Genomic DNA, 21,224 nt, shown 5'->3' on the forward strand with positions numbered 1-21,224 from the left:
TTAGCCTGCTCTGCATGTGTGCTGCTCCAAATCTGTCCCATTAATCCATGTTGTTTCCTGGTTGTTGTACGTTAGGAGAACCCAAACCCCCACATGGCATTCCAGAAAGTGCCTCGGCCGTCTGAGGGATCCCACCTGCGCGTGCACCAGATACCTTTTCCCATGCTGCATGAAGAAAAGGTGGAGAAGCTTATGGAGGAGGGTACAGCAAAACACAGCAGCGCACCTCTTCCTACACGAACTGAGAAAAAGTGTGTAGTACCCGCTGGACCACCTGTTGGTATGACTCACTTTAAAACCTTATTATGCGCAAAAAATACATTTCACAGAATTTTTTGCATGTAAATTTTTAATTAAAATGACTCATCAACGATCTGTTTGCTTTTTCCAGCATCCATCATGGGAAAGAGTTACTCTGTGTTTAACAGCGCTCGCAGGCTGGAGGTCGTGAGGAACTGCATCTCATTCATCTTTTACAACAAGACTCTGGAGACTGAAAAGGTGATGTACACTGTTTATTTTTCTACCTTTAAACAAGTTCATAAGGCACCCGTGCTTTGGGTAACACCAGAGCTTCAGGCCGTTTAGGAGCGGGTCTCTCCATAGCTTTATCGTCCTATTATGTCCCAGCTGGTACACAGACACCTAGAAGCAGGAGTAAATAAGGCCTGTGATCAATCTTTCTGCATCCCTGTGCCAGGCTAAGCTGCCAAGCAATAATTACAACTGGCATTGATCAATTCCTGTCTGATCTGTTTGTTCCTGCAAGTATTTATGCTGAACAGGAATCTTTCCTCAAAGTTATATTCCACACTACAGCCTCATCTGTAGGAGTTCATAGGTGAGCATTCAGTCCAATATGACTCCAGTGTGTTTAAAATGGGATGAGTGCCAGTTGTTTTATGTATCCTTATAGCTTCATACAGGAGTTATATAACCTGAACCTGCATCTGCATGCACACAGGGTAAAAATGCATAGCAGGAATTCTCTGAACACCCCGTGAACTTGTAAGTCTTTGACATACATACAGTGCTGTGCAAAAGTGTTTATCCTCTTCCTGTTTTTTTTTGTTTGTTTGTTTGTTTTTGGAAATCTGTTACATTTAAATGTTTCAGCTCATCAAACAAAAGTAAAATTACCCCCTAAACCTAATAATTGGTTGCGGCACCCTTGGCAGCAAAAACTGTAATCAAGCATTTGCAATAACTCTTTCACATCACTGTGGAGGAATTTTGATCCGCTCTTCTTTGCAGGTTTGTTTAAATTCATCCACATTGGACAGTTTTCCAACATGAAGGGCCTGTTTAAACTAAGTCCAGGCTTTAACTAGGCCACTTCGAAGGTGGACTTGCTGCTGTGTTTCGGATCATTGTCCTGCTGCATAACCCAAGTGTGCTTGAATTTTATTTTTTCACATAGGGCCAGATAGGTTTGCAAGAAACAGCATTTTATATTTATTTATCTTTGCAAAAACATAATAAATCCGGAAAGAGCAAATAATTTTCATAGCACTGTAGGTGCTCCTGTAGTTGTTGTAGTGAATGGCACTTTTGACAAATACTTTATACAATGAAGGTTTCCTGTCTTCAGTTTTTTTAACAGTTTTAAATTACTAATAGTTTCCTGTTTCTTGTGCTAATTGACTTCTCTTCACAGGTCTGTTACTTCTTTCTAAAACCTTCTTTCCCTCTTTCTTCACTTTAACAGACGCTGCCGGCTGCACTGCGTGCGCTGAAAGGCAAGGCAGCCCGCCAATGTCTGACTGAGGAGCTCAGTCTCCATGTTCAGCAGAACCGCGCCATACTGGACCACCAACAGTTTGACTACATCATTCGTATGATGAACTGTGCCCTTCAGGTCAGTGACGTGACAGATAAACCTGCCAACATAAGTCACAGACTGTTACATCTGTACTGTAAACATGCACAGTAATATTCCATGCAGATAGGAAGAAGCAGTCAGCCTTAGAAAAGCCTGGATTTTTTCCCCCCTGCAATGCGGGGGTCACGTTCTACAATCAGTCAACTAATCGAGAAATTTAAATACCTGAATTTTTGATAATCAATCAACTGTTTAAAGTTCAGAAATGTTGTAAAGTCTTTATTTGTTCCAGATTTGGGTTTTGGTCTGTTGCTTTTAACAAAAAAGTCAATTTAAACATCATCTTGGATTACGAGCTTTTCTGTTATTCTAAGAAAATCGATGGTGAATAAGTAAATAATGAATGAACTACACAAACCTGATGGCTTAGAGACTGTGTGGCCTTATAAAGCAATGCATTTTATCAAAACTTTATATGAATTAAAGGATTTTTTCCTCCTTACAATGCAAGTCTGAAATTGTACTGAGACACTCAGTGCTGTCGTCCCCAAACTGTGAAAGTCAAATTTACCGTGTTATTCCCACAAAATATTGAGATTTATTTTAACAAAGCACTTTTTCTAAAGCTGATATACAGGAAAATGTTTTTCAGATCCATGTAAATATTTTAGTTCAGTATCACAAAGTAGACTTTATGAGTTTAAAAGATTAGCTGTAGAGAGTCAGATAGTAATGCTTAAGGTCTCACACAGGCTTAGGGACATGTTGGCGACCACTTAGTAAACCCTGGTCACGAGGGAAGAATGCATATTCCCCAATAGACTGCGATTGTTCAATGGATGTTGCTTGCAGTCGCTGTGAAATTGAATCGGTAAGACCCAGTCATGCAAGTTTGAAGACCGATAAGTGACCTTGCCTGCTGGTAACCTCCAGTCGCGTGTGCATCCCATCACTGTTTGGTGAGTGGTTGTTGGTAGTTTTAGCGTGAAATTGGTCGTAAAGACGTACACAGTAGTGCATCCAAAATGGCCTTGTGATTGTTTTGTTTCTAGCAGGTTGCAGTTGCTGGTTTTCATGGAAGATGCCATCCCGTCTGCAAAAACTTGCAAAACACTCCACGCCATCGTGAAACTATAAACAAAATGCTATGCAAACCGGAAAAGGAGAAAGTTCATCTTCAAAGTAAAAGCTGTGATCAGGCACATCTACTTTGAAGCCATATAAAGTTTGCCTTTATTTGCAACTGTCTGGCCTTGTGTCATGAGACTTATGACCTATAAGACCTAACAATGCTTCTCAATGTTAATCAGATACTGTGTTTGTGTCTTCTTCGTGCCCTCCTGGTGGTTCAGCTCTTTGTCAAAGCAAGTACGTAGTGTGGTTGTTTTTTTGTTTTTTTTTTGCAGCTTATAAAAAGTCTGTAAAGCTTTACTCAAACGGAGCAGTTGGTCTTAATTGGTAGTTCCCCTTGTTTTATTAGTGTGAATAAACCCATCTGAGGGATTTTAAAAATGTAAGCAATAGTCAAAAAGTACAGCATTTATAGAGTGACTTGAGATTCCAGTCATTCCCCCCCAAATAACAGAAAACCAATTAATCCCACCATCTGCTAGGGACGTGCAAAATGTGCACGTTGCTTCAGAGTTGTTCAAATGGAGTTTTGATGAATTTGGCCTTTCGAGAACAGGAAGAGAAAAGTAGTTTGTTGGCATTTGGTTGTCTTCATTTTCAGGATCAGAGACTTTATCGCTGGTCTGCATTTACCAAGGCTTTATAAAACCAAAATCTCGTTTGCACAGCCTCTTTAGTTCAATTCTATCTCAAGTATAAATCAAACGCGTGCTTTCATGTTGTTTCATGTTGTTACATGAAAGCTGGTGCGTCATTTGGTCTTCACCATCAGAACAAAATCTGCAAACCTGGGCTTAAATTTTTCTTTCACCCAAACAAATGAACCTGTTGAACAGGTATGCTCTAGGAAAATGAATAGGTCATCTGTATCTTTAGTGCTGTCTGCAATTCAAGCAAGTAAACCTACATCCAAGTTGTGCTAATATTCACTATTTTCATTTGTTCTGCTCTTGTAAACTACATGTTAGACATGAACATGTTTAAAAAGAATATAAACAAAACATGTTTGCTGAAATGCTAGTACCCCAAAGGACAAAGTAATAATTTCACAAATATAGACGTGGAGTACACTTTGATGAATTGCAACAAAGTATGTAATCAGCCTTTCTCTAAAAATTTTAGAATCATTTATTGTTGTTTTTAAAGATTTTATTGTTTGTTTTTGGTCTCAAAGCCAGGTTGGCTTGCAGCTCTCGGTCTTGTGTTCGTCTGGCATCTAAATATACATTTTAAGATGTGGGGCCAGTTATTACTTTTAAATTCTGCTACGTCGCCTTTGTTTCAATACCCAGCAAAACAAGGACCCCATAAAGATGTCACAGAGCGCGCCGCGGCCGGCCGGATTGTGTCTGTGTGTGCGTGTTCAAAGGTCCTTCAGAGCTTCACAAAGCCAAAGTGACCTATTCTGCAAAAAATGTTCATGCTTCTTGCGTGATGACAGCCACAGGCCGCCTCAGTATTTGTGGCGCGTGTGTTGATCTGACACGTTGATTTGCAGTGACATCATCATTAAGAAACCACTTACAAGATTTATCGTTAAACTGTCAACGGCTGTGTGACTTTTCTGTTTTCTGGTTACAATCAGAGTTTTCCTTTGAAAGAGTTAGCAGGATGTGTGCGCCACAGAGTAGGCTAAAGGTTGAGGCGCTGGAATCAGATGAAACTGTACCTTGGAAGTATGTATGAACTAGCTTTTCTTTCTTTGGCTATCTCGTTAGGCGCGCTAACAATCTGTGAGTGTCTGTAAGAAATTTACAGTTGTGCATTTTTTCCTGTTTAAGCATCTGTTGTTGGCCTTATCTCTGCTGTGTTTCTCTGCCATGAGTAATACCCCCCTTATTGAGGCATTTATGTTAATTGCTCATTTATATGAGTGTGCGTGCGCATGTGCGTGCATGCGCTGGTCAATGCTCTAGCATTTAGAAGTAAAAGTTGCGCAAACCATGTGGGGGAACAAGCCCTGCTGTGGATGTGTCCTGGCATTCCAACCATTTCCTGTCTGATAGGATTATTAGCCTTCTGTGCTCTGCTCTCTCATGGCCTGCAGCGTCATGATGGTGCTCACGGACACGCTCCGAATGGAGGTTTACTGTGAGAGGGTGTCAGAGTCCGAGGTCTATGGGAAGAGATCGCCTCGGCGCAGAGTCCATGCGTCATTTATGATCCCGACCTCAAACGTGTGACATGGAAAAGTGTACAGTAATGCATATTAAGCATAGATGTTGTTGTCGGGTGGAGGGTAAACTCCATCTAACTGTCCTATATGGACTGCATGTTGCCACATCTGAGCTGATGAACGCTGATGTACCCTTTACCCTCACCCGTCCACCCCCTCTAGCTTAATTTCTACCCGCTGCACTTTAATCACTTTGAACATTTCCATTAATAGTTATTAGTGATTACATTTGTACATTATTTAGCTCATAAATTAGTCTCTTGCTGTGAGAAAATGCCCTCTTGTCTGCCTTAGTGGTCCTAATGGACTGCCTTATGTAACTCACTGGTCACTGGGAATCTGTACTTAGTATCATTCCCATGTTCGGATAAATGTTTCTCAAGGATGTGCACCAGTGTGGCCAGGTAAACATCAGTGCTAATCGGATATCTTGCTTTCACTACGGAATTTCTGTTTATTGCTCATCCGGGTGACACAAATGTCAGCTATGTTGCTTATTTTTGCCTAATTCCTTTTCCTATTCGTAATTCCAGACGCAATTAACAGTAATAGGCTATGAGGCAGGCGCTGCTCTGTTTGCCCTCTGCCGTGAAAGTCTCATAAATGCATGCCACAAGTGTCATCCCACAGCTTTCCTGGAAGGTGCTAACACAGGAAGTTAGTGTTTGCTCACATCCTACAGCGTTTTGTGTCACATGCTGACAGCCTCCTTGTGTTTGTCCAGTGCATACGTGTCTGAAACAGAATAGCGGTGTTAGTCATCCTCGCTGTTATAGCTCCAGCAGGCTAAAGAATGAGGGAAAAAGGTTAGACACATAGTAAATAATGGAAGGAAATGGAGGCTGCAGGGTGTCCGTGCAAACCGCAACATCTTCTTCTCCCTCTATTCTTGAAAACCCAAATAACATATGTTAAGGACGAGTTCCCCACCATGAACCGTGTGGACGCTGTGAGAATGACTGAGTGCTTAATGCAGTAACTTTTTGTCAAGTGTTTGATGGACTACAAGCACTCATTCAGTCTAATCTGCTGGAGATTTCACTGCTATCTCTTCACTTTGTTACTCGACCTCAAAAGCTTTTGAGCTGTCACTTATCTTCTCTGGCTGCTCACAGGAGATTAAGGTGGAGGTTAAGTGTGGCTTAAGTGAAGCCGATTAAGTCTTCTTTATATGAAAGGTGATATGGTGAAGTATCTAAACCCCTCCCCTTTCCCACCTCCAGCCATTCTTGGACCATTTTGGTTAAAAAGGCTCCGGTCACCGCTAAATTTCTGTTTTTTTCCTTGGAAGAGTACTCATTTGTAAAATAGTCACACTCTTCTGCCTGTGCATTTCCACTTGTTGTTCTATTTTGTCTGGGGTCCATGAACTCCAGTGACCTGCAGCTTTGTCGAGGATGCTGGGTAAACAATGCTTTGGTGCCGCTCCAGTAAGCTGGAACATTTGACCACAGCCCCAATGACTGCAAAGAAGAAGGAAAAAAACTAGCAACAAGAAAACTAAAGCAGAAACTGTGTTGCTTTGTCGACGGGGGGGCACTGGCTTTCATGTGTTTTGCATTTTCTCCCCTTTGTACATTCTTGCCTGTGCGCATTTTCAGGAGTGGCGGCAAGAGGGCCCCCCATTACAGACCACTATCAGAAAGTGGAGCATTCCTCCGCCTATCTCCCTCTCCAAAATGAAGCACTCTGATAGTATGTTGTTTTTGAAGAACACAGTCATGGTTTTAAGAGTCTCGTTTTCACGTGACGTTGGTCCAAAACCAATACATTAAATATGAAAACATTTGTCATACAGGGGTTTTTTTGGGGTTTTTTTTAATGACTCGGGGTTATCCGGTGCGGCACAAGGTCAAAATCAGTGCTGTTGTTTGTACATGGTCTTAAATCAAGTTTCCTCTGGCTGTTTTCATTTGCAGAGTTCAACGAATAAATCCCAACAAAGCTTACTGCACATAAGTACCAATTTCCTGTGGGTGAAGCACTTTTGAGTCCAACTCAACTCTTTTTCTTTTGTTCCCCATTGTTTTCTATGGTCTGTGTAAGAAAAGTTTAGTTTGGGCCCCTAAGCGCCTCCCACCTTCAGCCTCCCGTGTAGTGATTTTTTGTCTTAATGCCATCCTTTTAAAAGTGCTGTTAAGCACCGCCTCTCTGACCTGAAACAGTCTCAGATACAGAGACTCATTGGAATGGTGTGTAAATGTCAAAGAGGGAATATTTTCAACCAATCCCTTTTGAAATAAAAAAAAAAACACCTATAAAAAAAAGAAAATTGAATTTGCTTTCTGGCTGGTCGTGGATGCTTGATTAATGGCCAAAATAACTGCACTTTACGCAACATTTTGTGATTATTATTTTTTTAATTAGCCTTGTATGGCAGTCTAGCTGAATCAATATCAATAAATTGAAGACTGGGACACACTTGACAGTCGTGTCAAGGCAGGAATTATATAAGAAGATTGAAAGCATATGTCATAACGGTGCAAAAGAGCAGAGTGAGGGGATTTGGCAGGCCTAGTTTTGAGCTTTGCCCTGACATTTAACAGAACAGTGTCTTTATGTAACAGGACGTTAGAAATGCTGAAGATGGATTCTTTGCCACCCAAAGTTCTCCCAAAGTCACATTTCTGCATTGCTAATTTGTAGCTGTTGATCAGCAGAGCCCTCAAAGACCATGTTTCTGCTGTTGTTGTGCAATTTAAAATTGTGTTGACATCATAAAATATTTTCACACAAAGTTATCAAACCTGATGATAGTAGGGTTGAAAAGATGTTCTCTCCGAGTCTCGCACCATGCTTTGTTTCCTGCCCTGTTCTCACTTCTCTCTTACTTTTCACCCCGCAGGACTGCTCCACCTCTGAGGAGTTCACGGTGGCTGCTGCACTGCTGCCCCTGTCAACAGCATTTTACAGGGTAAGGAAATAATAATTCTATCAAAGCATAGAAATGTGTGCCTTGAATGTAAATCTTTTGCTCCACCTGTTTTCTCAATGCCGTCTATATCATCTAAGGGATCAGTTTAACTTTTTTATGTGAAAAAGAAAGTTTCCCCAGGCTTTCTGCAGTCCTGTGAAGAACTAGGCAAACCTTTGATGCTTCGATAAGAATTGATATAGTAAGTAAGCTGCATTCAAGCCTCATATCACCAAGCACAATGCAAAGTGTTGGATGCAGTGGTGTAAAGCACCCCACCGCTGGAATCTAGGGCAGTGAGACGTGATCTCTGGAGTGACGAATGAACAGTTTGGGGATGGCCCCTTGCTGTTTCAACATGACTTGACACTAATACACAAAGCAAGATTCATAAATGGATGAGTGAGTTTGGTGTCGAAGAACTTGAATGGCCTGCAGAGCCCTGACCTCAACCCGATAGAACAATTTTGGGATGAATTAATGGAGACCAGGCCTTCTCGTCGAACATCGGCATCTTATCTCACAAGCGCACTTCTGGAAGAATCGTCAAAAATGACCATAAACACAGTCCTAAACCTTGTAGAAAGCCTTCCCAGAAGAGTTGAAGCTGGTATAGCTGCAAAGCGAGGGCCAATATCATATTAAACATCATAAGATTATATTAAGAATGGCATGTCACTTGAATTCATAAGCTTGTGAAGGCAGAAGAAAAAATACTGTTGACAATATTGTGTAGCAGCACGACTTAGGTTTACAAAAGTGCATCTTAGGGCTGCTCAATTAATCGAATTTTAATCACGATTACGATCTGGGCTTTCAACGATCATTAAAAATGACTGAGCCGATTATTAGCCCCTCCCTCATGCTTTACTCTCGCGCTGCTCCGTGTGGCAAATCAAGCGCACTGCTCTGCATTTCGAACACGCGTCACAACAATTAAGAGGACCCGAGGGAAGCTCGGAAAGCTAAGCAGAAGTTATTTGGAGAGGAGTGGACTGCCGTTGGTTGAAAAGAAAGGTAAAGAAAAAAAACTTCAGTGGTGTGGAAACATTATGGGTTCGCGGAGTCAGATGTGGATCAAGTAGACAGTGTGTAAACTTTGCTATGGTGTCGTAGCTGCACCACAGAGCAACACTGCAAAGTTCACATTTTTCATTTATTTCTTATATTGCAAACATTTGCACTGTTATCAGTATTTGCACACTATTTTATATTATTTTTTTAAAGTCATTATTCAATACATTGTTATTCTTAACCCTTTAAAGCAGGTCAGAGCAGCATGCTCGTTCTGTGTAACTATTTTTAAATCCCTGTAGAACCTGAACCGCTAAGCTAGCACAATAATTTTTTTTGCATATGAAACCAGAGGAGTTACATCTTATGCCATCAGCTTGTCCTAGGTCACGGTTTCCTTCCACATATAGCTTTGCAAAAATTGCATAAAAAGCACTTGCAGGAACAAAAACATAATATTCCAGAAACACGCTTTGCCGATCCGATCAGCTGTTCATAACACTTCCCACATTGAAAAAGACGTCAACGCGAACTATCGCAAGTGACGTCATTTTCGCGGAAAATGTAGTTTTTTTACTTGTAGGCCTTAGAACTCGAATTGCACTGCTGGAAATAGTTTATTTTGATGCACATGCACATTCTTTGCAAATTTGCATCATAGGATTGTTTTTTTGTTTTTCCTGCAGTATATAAAAATTGCTGTATCTCCAAAAATAAAACTATGAAGACACTCAAAATAAATTTCCTGTTGTTGTAAACTATTTTTTGCAACTTTTTTGTATTTAAAGTTTTGAGGGATAAACCTCTTAAATTTCTCCAAGTAGAAATATATGTAACAAAACAAAAACGATTTTCAATTTTTTTTTGTAGTTTATTGCACTTTTTTGCAATTAATGTAGTTACTATGGACTTAATACATACACATTTTAAAAATATGGGCTATAACAGTTGTATTGATGTATAGCAACGTGAAATGCTCCCACAAATGGCACTACAGCATGTAAAAAAATATAAGCTCTGGCGGACGAAATAAATATCGTCAAATAATCGTGATCTCAATTTCAGTGAAAATAATCGTGATTATCATTTTTGCCATAATCGAGCAGCCCTAGTGCATCTGAAGAAACCACAAGATCTCTGGAACAATGTCCTTTGGACAGTTAGACCAAAATGGAGAAATCCATCATATCAGCAGAAACACCTGACCACCTACCCACTGCTAACCACGGTGGTGAAGGGGTGATTTGATTATTTGGGCTTGTTTTGCAACCACGTTGAAAGCTATTGTTGCTAAAGGTGGTTTTACAATATAATCTATCAAGGAGTGTGCTTAGGTTTTCACATGACTGCATTAATACCTGGGAACTTTCTTTTTCCACACAGCTGTATGCAAATATTCACTTACCCCCTGTGGTTTCTAGCCATGCATATAGTCTAGTTTAATAAGTGAAACTACTGTCTCTAAATATTTAAAACAATCTTAGATAAATTATTGATTTGAGCTTATCAGCGCATTGACAGATGGTACCGGACTGGACTCTTTTAAACCTGTCAGCCTAAACATGTTAAATATGTTGCTCCTAAATCTCATCAAACTGAACCTGCAAACATTGACTCCTGTTGAACAGATCAGCTCTGGGGATTACATTAAACAAGGCAGTTCCTGTCAGTATTTTGGACCATCACTGTCTGTAATTCCACTTTGGAGGTCTTGTGAATTTCTCTGTTTTGGTTTCTTGCTGGCTGTTGTGAATAGTAGATGGGCTTGTGTACACAGCTGGTTTAAGGAACTGAACTGTTAACCATTTCCCTTGTCTTCGCCCTGCCCTAACTGCCACCGCAAGTGTGATAATGCATAAACAGTGAAGTGCAGTAACAGCGGATTTCGACTAATAAAATGCAGATATATAAGCTTTGTCTTAATTTTATTGAAGATATTTGGGTAGCGAGATGCATGTCAGTCAAAATGTAACCACAAGCTGGATACAGCGTCTGTTACATGCTTGTCCATGTCAGTGAACCTTCTTTTTTCCCATGACCCACGCCACACACCTCTCAATCATCAATTTTACTGGCAGCCCAAGAGTTTCAAGTGGTAGTTGACCTTAACTTAACATTGCCTTCACAATAGAGAAGTTTCTACACAGGGAATAACCAGAGAAAGAACTGCTTACTTGACTTTTCGACCCCTGCTAGAAGCACACAGTATTTTAAAGCCAGCCGTGGCCTTTGGTTTCCAAATCATCTAATCAACCACAACTATGTCCTTGCAGCTTACTTGTTGCTATAGGAACAGACACAACTGTCCACACTGGCTTTTTGTTGGATACCAGTGCTGTACCCTGATGGGCTGGACTGGGAACTGGCCTGCTCTGTGCCACCACATGACTTATTCAGTTCACATGCCACAGGCTGATGTAACTTTGTTTGATATTTGTTGTTTTTCTCGTTTCTCTTCAAACCCACCAGGACTGAAACTTTCTCTCATGTAAAATTACTTCTCGTTACAAAGTGGTTTCTGTCTCAACTATGTTAGCTGATCATAAGTCACAGTTACCACACACTGCAGCGATTTCCTCCCTTTTCAGTTAGAAGATTAAAAATAATGCCTTTTGTGGCACAGACAGCTTGTTAGAAGTAAAGACATTTAGAGAAAGCCATTTTTCTTTGTTGTTTACAGATGATTGGAATTAATGACAGCAAAAAAAAAAAAAAAAAAAAGGAATTAATGACAGCACTGAGCTGTGTTTCATCCAAAGGGGGAAAAGTAAAGTGAGGTCACGAAGGAATCTGCCAAAAATGTCTGTAATCTCTAAAACAAGGATCATGCAGTGGAAATGTGAGAAAAACAAAGCGTGGTAATGGAGCATGGCAGCAGCTGTCATTTTGGGTGGGGACTGTGAGGCATGCATGATCTGATATCTCACAATTGATTTCCATACCCTGTTTCACATGTTTCTGTACATGTTTAATATTTTTATTCATTATTTCCACATTTGTGTGTGCAGCTAAGAAAAATCTTGTATCAAAAAGTATTTTTGATACCGATACCTAATATCGGATCGGTCCATCTCTAATATAGTGTAGGATTGGGCGATATGTAAAAAATTTCCAACTGACAATCGTCAGTCCAATAATCGACGATGGGCAATATATTCGCGCATGCACAGACCTTTTGATGGGCGGAGCAATGTAATCATGCACAGACTGATTTGCACGTGTACAACACAGAAGTCCGAACATGGACAAACTAATTTCCATAAAAAACATTAGGACTGTCAGCGTTAACGCGGTCATCACGATTAACGCGATTAAAATTTTTAACACAATCAACCCATCTGAGGCGCAGAATGAACGAACTTTGGACAAACTGCCCGAAAAACGTTGATAGAGACATTTCAGGGATTTTGACTCAGTCTGCGCTCCAGATGGGTTAATTGTTAATCGGTGATGACGGCGCGTTAACACTGACAGCACTAAAAAATATATATAAAGTCGCCAATTTGGGATGAAAGAGGCAAACTTAAGGATGGAACCAAAGTGGTGTGCCGCTTGTGCAGACGTATTGTTCGAGTAAAGTACTCAAGCAAGACTAACTTGCATGAGCACGTACGTGTCCACCATCCGGCTGAGTATGCCAGAGTCTGCAGGTCCATCAACAAGCATTTGGGCGCACTCTGAGGATGGTGCATTTGCTCGCAGATGAAAGAGGGTGCTGTTAAAACAGCGTTATTATTTTTTTTCTGACTGCTTCTATTAGCTCCATCATTATTAGCAAGCTTACTCATGGGCAAATAAATAAATAACTTGTCCTTGGAAAAACGATAGTCGATATATATTCGTCACCCAACCCTCATATAGTGCCAATCTAAACTCAACCCTACACAATCTTAGAAAGACATGATGTAGGAGTTTTGATAGATGCTCTTACTTTGCTTTCACATAAAGACACTGTGGCATGCCAAAGCTGTAAATCATGTGCATGTAGTAATTAAACTGTTACTAATATTACTACAGTGACTGCTCAAAATGTCTTTTCTGAAAAAGGCTACTGTCTCCTTCCTCCTGACGTTTTCCTTCCTTTAGTCACGTTTTTTTTGTTTTAGTGTTGTGTTTGCCTGAAGAGCCCCTGCACATATTTGGCCGGATTATCTTAAAATACCTTTTCTTATGATAGCATCACACAGTTGCTGCAGGTTTCTCGGCTCCACATTCATGACGTGAATCTCCCGTTCCACCACATCCCAGGGGTGCTCTTTTGGATAGAGATCTGGTGACGGTGGAGGTTATTTGACTACAGTGAACTCATTGTTATGTTCAAGGAACCAGTTTGAAATAATTTGATCTTCGTGACATGGTCCATTTTCCTACTGGAAGCAGCCATCAGGAGGTGGACATGGTCAGCAACAATACTCAGGTAGTTTGTGGTAAACAATGCTCAGTTGGTACTAACGCAGGCGTCGGCAGCCTTCAACATCAAAGGAACCTTTATAGAAACACAGGCGGTTGACGGAGGACAGATGTAATGGGAGAGAATAAATTAATACATATAGTATATGTACTAATGGGGGTTACGGTTAACCCTAATTATAACCCATGGCTCACCAGCCACAGGTTGCCAACCTCTGAATTAAGGAGACCAAAGTATGCCAAGAAAATATCCCCCACACCATTACAGCTTGACAAAGGCCTGCAGTGTTGATACAAAGCAGGATGGATGTTGTGTGTCATATTGTTTACACCAAATTCTGACCCTATCATTCAGATGATGCAGCAAAAATCAAGACCAGACCTGACTCTCTTGTCCAATTTTGGTGAGCCAGTGGAGCCTTCGTTTATTGTTCATGCTCGCTGCGGACGTCTGCTGCTGTAGTCCATCTGCTTCGAGGTTCAACGCGTTGTGCATTGATGATTGATGATTGATGATGCTCCTTTGCATACCTTAGTTATAACCAGTGATCATTTGAGTTGCTGGTGCCTTTCTGTCAGGTCGAAGCAGTCTGACCTCTAGCATCAACAAGACATTTTCACAAAAAGACTGACAGTGCCGCCCACTGAAGCTCTTTTTCAGACCATCCGCTGTAAATGCTAGTGATGGTTGCGTTGAATGTTTAAAAATCCAGGAGTCTGTGAAATACTCAGACTAACCTGTCTGGGCAGGCTGTTGCTTCCAGCTGTTCCTAGAAGGCTTTTGTCTTAGTTCATTACATAAGTGCACCATCAGAAAGCAGCAAAGTCTATCCATAAGCATCTCCAACACAAAAATAAATCAAATGACATTGTAGTCCTCACTTCAGATAGGTGAGGTCTCACAGTTTAATCATTCCTTGATCCGTTGACTGAATATTTTCAAAATTGTGTAAAGATGTGTTCCTGTTTTTCAGAACCCGTAGAACAACAAGAGCATGTCATTTATCTTGTCCTGAGTAATACTGCTTTAGTAAGCCTTCTGCAGGACTTTCCATACTTGTGTAATAAAGCTGTGATGAATGCTCACCTAAAAGGCACCTATTGTATAAATGAGAGGCTTCAGTCCCAATAAACCACACATTTAGATGGTAAATGGTCTGTATTTGTATAGCGCTTTTCTAGTCCCTAAGGACCCCAAAGCACTTTACACAACCAGTCATCCACCCATTCACACACACATTCACACACTGGTGATGGCAAGCCACATTGTAGCCACAGCCGAAGTTTGATTTGTTGCAATAAAGTGTAACAGTCCAGTACCATTGTTGCATGAGAAAAGGTTTTCCAAGTTTCCAAATAATTTCCATTGTAACAGTCTTGAAAGAGTCTCCTAAGCAGGAATTTTTGCAATTTTGATATAAAATGATTCAAAGATAAATGAGTTTCTATTTTTTGTTTTCATTTAAGTCAGAGTCTAAGCACACTTTAATCAATGATGCACATTTCTCACTGTGGGGAAAAAACTTTTCCTTTTGCACTACAAGCCAAACTTTGGGTAAAAATTATCCCTCTGTTCAGACAGTGCACTTTAAAGACTGTTAGTTCAAGGTTAGGAGTCAGACATTGGTCAAGTTCCTGTTTGATATTCTTGGCCAGACTTTGGCAGGCTCACAGTGTGTTCATGCTTACAGTGGCACTGTCCCCACGGCCTTCGAGTCTCCAGGTCGGGTAATGTGGGAAGCTTTCTCTCTCTCTCGCGCTCTCTCTCTCTCGCTTTCGCTCTCAGCTCATGTCCCTGAAGCTGCTGGATAGAGACCGTGTTTATTCTTATGGCTGGCCATATAATTCACACTAAAACCCTATGTTATTGACCCAAATTCTCTATTAAGTTGTTTTGCTTTCCCCTCAGCTTATCCCTCCCCTGAATGTTTTGCTCACACTAAAACGGTGTAAATATTACAGAATGTCTAGTCTAAATCATGCATGTCATTTGGCCTGTGCAGGTAAATTTTATTTAAATGCCTCGCAGCCTTTGGACAGCGGCCCATTTGTTAAAGGCGAGGTCTTCTCTTATGCATTGTCTAGTGAGACGTGGGTTTATCAGGAGATGAACGGGTGTCATTGATGCATGGAAGTGTTATTCTGCCCTTTTACTGCCCCACCTGATCCCTTTCTCCTGACATTTGAATGTGTCGCCAGATTAAATGCCTCCGCGTGGGGGAAAATGCAGATTGAATGCAGCAGCCGTTTGAAAACCCAAACACAAGACTGGATGACTTGCACAACAAGAGCACTTGACTGTTAGCATTCTTTCATCCAGAGTTTATGCCTGGAGGCATTTGGCAGCTCGTTCTGTCAAACTGCTCTCCACTTTGTCCCCACAAGGAAGATGACGTACTCCGTGACCCCTGACTATCTCCAAAATGCCTCACCGTATCTGTGTTTTCATTTTTCTTTTGGAACATTTATGTTACTTGTACATTGTGTTTTTGCACAGTTGTGGATGCCACGATAGGCATGTTTATTAGTATGACTGTCGGCATGTGTTTCTTTGTTTGTTTGACTTGAATACGCTATTTGAAGGCAGGCTTTTAGACGCTTCACGACTTTAGTAGCTCTCCTCGCAATGCGCGCACTCGTGCAAGAATTGCAAAAGTCGGAGATGGATTGTGTTCGGGTCAAGCGTGCATTCTCACTCAAGGCTGCTCCAGAAATGATGATTGTTTTTATATCAACAGTTCAGGAATGCTATGAATTCTTCCAAAGCCCGTAAATAATGTTGCTGCCCCGAAGCTGACGACGTATCAGATATAGCAGTCTGCATGCAAGTGCGTCCTCCCTTCAGCGACAACATTCACCATCTCAGAGACAGCGGACATGCATAACGCTGCATGGCTGAGGCGGTTATCAATCATATTATGAACCTCTGGATAAAATCAGAGTTCAAAGTGGGATTCTAAATCCTGATAGCCTAATTACTGTGACTTGTGCACGGCTTTTTCTCCTTTCTGTCTCCCCTTGTGTTTTTTTATTTTGTTTTTTTCAGCTTGTTTTTACCAAGCCCTGCATTCCTCCTCTTCACCGATCACACAGCCAGATGGGGCTAATAGTGGTATGCTCCCTCCTTCCCTTCATCTTTGCTTCCTTCTATTCTTTCCTCCTCCCTTTCCTTTCCTTTCTTTTCTCCTTCCCTTTTCCCTTCCTCCTTGCACATCTGTCTGGTGCTTTACAAATGAGTAAGAGCCAACCTGGGTCGAAATGACCTACAAAACTCCTGATAAGTCAAGAAAGTACAGCCACTAACAAATCGCACACACTCGGACCCTCCTACACAAACTACACACTCCCTCGCAGCATCTCTTGCAAGACACTGACAAAGGCTAGCACACAGTACCATCTAGGGGGCTGCTATTCTGTTCCTATTTGTCAGTATTTATTTATAGCTGTGATCAATTTAGCTCTGCGGAAACAGTTTATCTACACGTGTTCTCATAATGACATCCTAATGTTGTCTACAAGTATGTCTTCCGGCAGCTTGCATTTAAGCGTCAGGTGAAATCTGTGTCTAGTACGAGTGGTTTAAATGGAAGGAGAGGTAAACTGTGTGTCATAGTGCTGAGGCATCATTTAGGAACAGTTGATGGCAAGGCCCTGCAGGAGGAGCTGTTACAAATGGAAAATACAAGGATTGGACCCCCTTTTGCCTTCAAAACAGAGAGTTTGGTCCATATTAAACTGTTTGACAACATCAAACATTTGCTGAAGATTTGTCAACTGCACATCCATGATGTGAATCTCCTCTTCCACCCCAGTCCAAAGTCACTCTATTGGAGTACAGTGTCATGTTCAGGAAATTAGTTTGAGATCATTTGAACTTTGTGGCATCACAAGATGGTACGCTGTGGTCATAAAGGGATGGATAAGTGTGGCAAGAAAATATACCTGACAACATGACACCAGCAGCAGCCTTAAACCATTGTTTACGTCCATAAACAAGCCTGGTTCTGCCGGAAGTTTCTTCCTGTTAAAAGAGCGTTTTTCCTTCCCACTGTCGCCAAAGCGCTTGTTCATAGGGGGTGATATGACTGTTGGGTTTTTCTCCGTATGTATTATTGTAGGGTCTACCTTACAATATAAAGCGCCGTGAGGTGACTGCTGTTGTGATTTGGGACTGTATAAATAAAACTGAATTGAATTGAACTGAATAACATGCCATGTACCAGCAGAAATTAAGTCTCATCAGACATCAATCTTCTGTTTTGGTAGCCTCAGTTTCCCGTTCTTAGGTGATGATGGTGCATTGGTTTTATACTTCTGTTGCCCGTCTGCTTGTTGTTCATTCAGAGATGCTCTTACCTTAGTTTTAACAGGTGAATTACTTGACGTTACTCTTGTGTTTCTGTCAGCTCGAGGCAGTCTGACCTCAAGTTGGCAGACTGACTCCAGACATTTACTAGTAAACACTAGTGATAGTTGTGTGGGAAATTCTCAGTTCATCAGCAGTTCAGCAAAGTCATTTAATTCACCTTTGTGCCCATTTCTGATCCTCCATCTGAACCTCAGCATGTCGTCTTGACCATGCCTACAGGCCTCAGTGTTTATTTTTATGCCATGAGATTGACTAATTTAGATATTTGAGTTAACAGCAGTTGAACAGGTGGAATGACGTGGTCAGTGAGTGTATATCTTAATATCATATCAGTTCTTTCATTGCATGGTATATCCTGCCTCTTTAATCTGTGGGGCTGAAGGTACCTGTGGAGACACAAAGAAATGCCCCAACCAGTGCGGGATCTGCACTACCACTGCAGAGCTGCACTATATAACTGCAGTATTCATGGTTTGAGTCAATGTAAAATGATGCACCTAAAACATTAAATAAAGGGTAAAAAGCTACAACAACAACAGCTGACCTTTAGTAACCTACACTGTTATTTCACATTCTTGTTCTAAATTGTGATCATTTGAATCTGTCTTGGCCTCTGTCATCAGCCAGCAGGATGTTATTGCTTCTTATTTTAAACACCTTGAAAACTCATGAAAATCTGCTGCGCTCAGCAGAGTCATGTTTCCCAAAAAAGCGGTTTCATTTGGGTAATCTAATATTAGACGAGCGGAGGAGGGCTCGGCTTCGGTTGTGTGTCAACATGTCAGAATGATTCTTTCTTTCAAGAGGTTTAACCTACACATTTTTTAAACAGTAAGACATATCTGCCAGCTCTTCTTCAATTACATGTGTTATTAAGGCGGAAAAACACATTTGTCTGAATTATGAAGAAAAACCGCTGACCTGTTAACACCCATAAACCGCTAACAAGACACAGCTCCAGAAAGACTTGCGTTATCAGTGCTATGTGCTTGCAGCTGCGGGCATTAGCTCCCAGCTCTCCTGGCTTCTGGCTTCTGGCCCATTTCACTGGGAATAAAACTGTTTTGGTTCTGTCTGTTATAATTACAGTAACCCCCACCTCCAAAGTTCTCATCCTTCAAAGGCAAACTATAAAGTGATAATAGAAACCACCGTGTTGTGTCCGGCTCAGGGGGAGGGTTCAGAAGCTAATCTAATAAAAGCCTTCAGCCCTACATATGGCTGTCAGACTTTGAAGGGAGGTGGACGGTTGTGGGCGGTTGGTTTGTGATGATAATTTAATGGCACGCCGTGCTTGTATTTGGATCGTGTTGTTCGTGGCGTGATTGATTTATTTTTTTGCTTCCCCACCACTTCCAGCGTGGTTAAACATGTGTTATTACAGTACAGTGTGCAGCAACGTTCATGTCTTGTGCTGAGGACGGTACAGTATGTTCAGAATCTGTTTTTGTAAGCAGCAGGTGATTCACTGCTTGGGCTACACTAGTGAAAAACAACAACACTGTTTTTCACTAGTGTAGGCACAAGAACGTGTGCTGCTTCATCAGTAGGAGTTGTTATCTGTTTAAGAAGTTATATCTCCAATAATGCATGCAGGATATTTTAGCTCAGGCTGGGGGAGCGTTTGTTATAACTTTTGCACTGTCCACTTCCTGCTGTGACAAAACAAATTTCCCAAGTGTGGGACTAATAAAGGTTATCTTATCTTATCTTATCTTATTTATCTTCAGGAGAACAAAAAGAGAAACGTTTAGGCTCTAGACCTGAGTCCAATGTGTATTTTCATGGCTTGATAATTGTGTTTATGCAGTAAGAAGTCTTGAACCACACAAAATTATAATGATTTATTGAAACCTGTTTAAACATACTTTGAAAAAACAGTAAATCAGGCAAAAACAGAGTCTGTACAGTTCTAACAAGCACGAAAGAATCACCAGCTTTATGCTTGAACACAGCCTGAACTCTTAGGTAAACTTTTTTTGTAATTTCTTTAGTAGTGGCCTTCAGGAATACATCGCCAGATTTATTGAAAGACATTTAAAGCTCTTCTTTGGATGTTTGCTGCCTTTTTTAAATTCCATTCTCTCTCAAAATGATCCCTCACTGCTGCGGTAATGATGAGATCTCCATTCTGGGGAGACCACACCATGACTGATGGTGTTCACTTGAGCGTTTATTTCTATCTAGGTTTGCTTTTACACCATTGTCTGTGTGTTTGGAATCATTGTTCGATTGAAAATTGAAGGTGTTCTTCAATTCTACTGAAAAAGCAGCCAGTGTCCAAAGAAAAGTTTTGATAGCTTTTCAGAAAGCTGGGGAACTATTGCTCAAGAGCACTTTACAAATTCCAAGAAAGTCTGCCTCTTTAGGGTTGATTCAAGACTTTTGCCGAGTACCGCAGATGATTTGCGTCCCCGCTTTGATTTCCATCAGAATTTAAAATGAAGTTGTGTGCCTTTGTTTGGCTGTGGAGCCACATGCTCCAGTGTGTTTGTCCTCACGGGGGGTGAAAAAGGATTTGATTGACTTTGTCAGGTTTTTAGTTGATACATGAATTCAATTTTATGAAAACAGGAAATGCAGTTGCTGTCCTAACATATATTTAATTGTAAACAATGAGACTGTCATTCGTTGTTTTTAAGCCCGACAGTCAAACATCTGGTGAGTGTCTTTTACTGTCGGAGCTGACATAAACTTTTTTTTTCTATCCTTTTTTTGTTTGTTTTAGGTTGTTTTTTTATGTTTTTACTCCATCAGTCAGTCATTTAATAACCCCCAAGATTTAAATTCACGAGGGCTCTTTTCTCTTTCTACACAAGATCGCGTGTCTACACAAACATGCAGTGTCGGTCACAAATCCAGTGAAAAATCAGCCCCACATAGAAAACTAACCACCAAACAGCCTGCTGTGTAATCTTGCTTCTTTTCTCTTTTTTTGTCCACATTGTCCTCACTGTGTGATCTCCGTTTTGCCTTGTAGAAGTTGGCTCCGGGAGTGAACCAGTTTGCCTACACCTGCATACAGGACCATCCCATCTGGACCAACCAGCAGTTCTGGGAAGCCACTTTCTACAGCGAAGTACAGAGCCAGATCCGAGCCCTTTATCTTAACACCCCGGAGGAAAAGGGGGGCGTCACCGCCACGTTAAAGGTAAAACAGGGATAGGAGGGACTGTTGCACATTTTGTAACAATTTTAAGTCTATTAAACTAAAAATCAGAGTGAGAAAATAATTTTATTATAATTTATTACTAATATGTAGTTTTCAAGCAAATATCCGAATATAAATGCAAAATAATGCTTTTCAAAGCAATCTTGGTTTTAAGTAGCTCAACAAACCATGACATTTGGCTTCTTTAGCAAAGTTACATTCAAAGACAGTATGAAT

General features: G+C 40.9%; 1 protein-coding gene across 2 annotated transcripts in view; it reads left to right on the top strand.

Annotated features, from left to right (window-relative positions):
* sbf2 (SET binding factor 2) overlaps positions 1 to 21,224 on the top strand; it is a 108,183-nt gene that overhangs the window by 55,040 nt on the left and 31,919 nt on the right. For both annotated transcript variants that reach the window (XM_086287810.1, XM_086287811.1), the window contains exons 14-18: positions 76 to 280; positions 392 to 501; positions 1,709 to 1,858; positions 7,975 to 8,043; positions 20,817 to 20,987. In XM_086287810.1, the coding sequence (XP_086143936.1) occupies positions 76 to 280; positions 392 to 501; positions 1,709 to 1,858; positions 7,975 to 8,043; positions 20,817 to 20,987 (705 nt within the window). The remainder of the gene's footprint in view (positions 1 to 75; positions 281 to 391; positions 502 to 1,708; positions 1,859 to 7,974; positions 8,044 to 20,816; positions 20,988 to 21,224) is intronic.

This window comes from Aulonocara sp. 'chitande type north' Nkhata Bay, linkage group LG1 (assembly GCF_057382095.1).
Source record: "Aulonocara sp. 'chitande type north' Nkhata Bay isolate Kocher_YH1m ecotype deep benthic linkage group LG1, A_spYH_male_GT1.1, whole genome shotgun sequence".
NCBI lineage: Eukaryota > Metazoa > Chordata > Actinopteri > Cichliformes > Cichlidae > Aulonocara > Aulonocara sp. 'chitande type north' Nkhata Bay.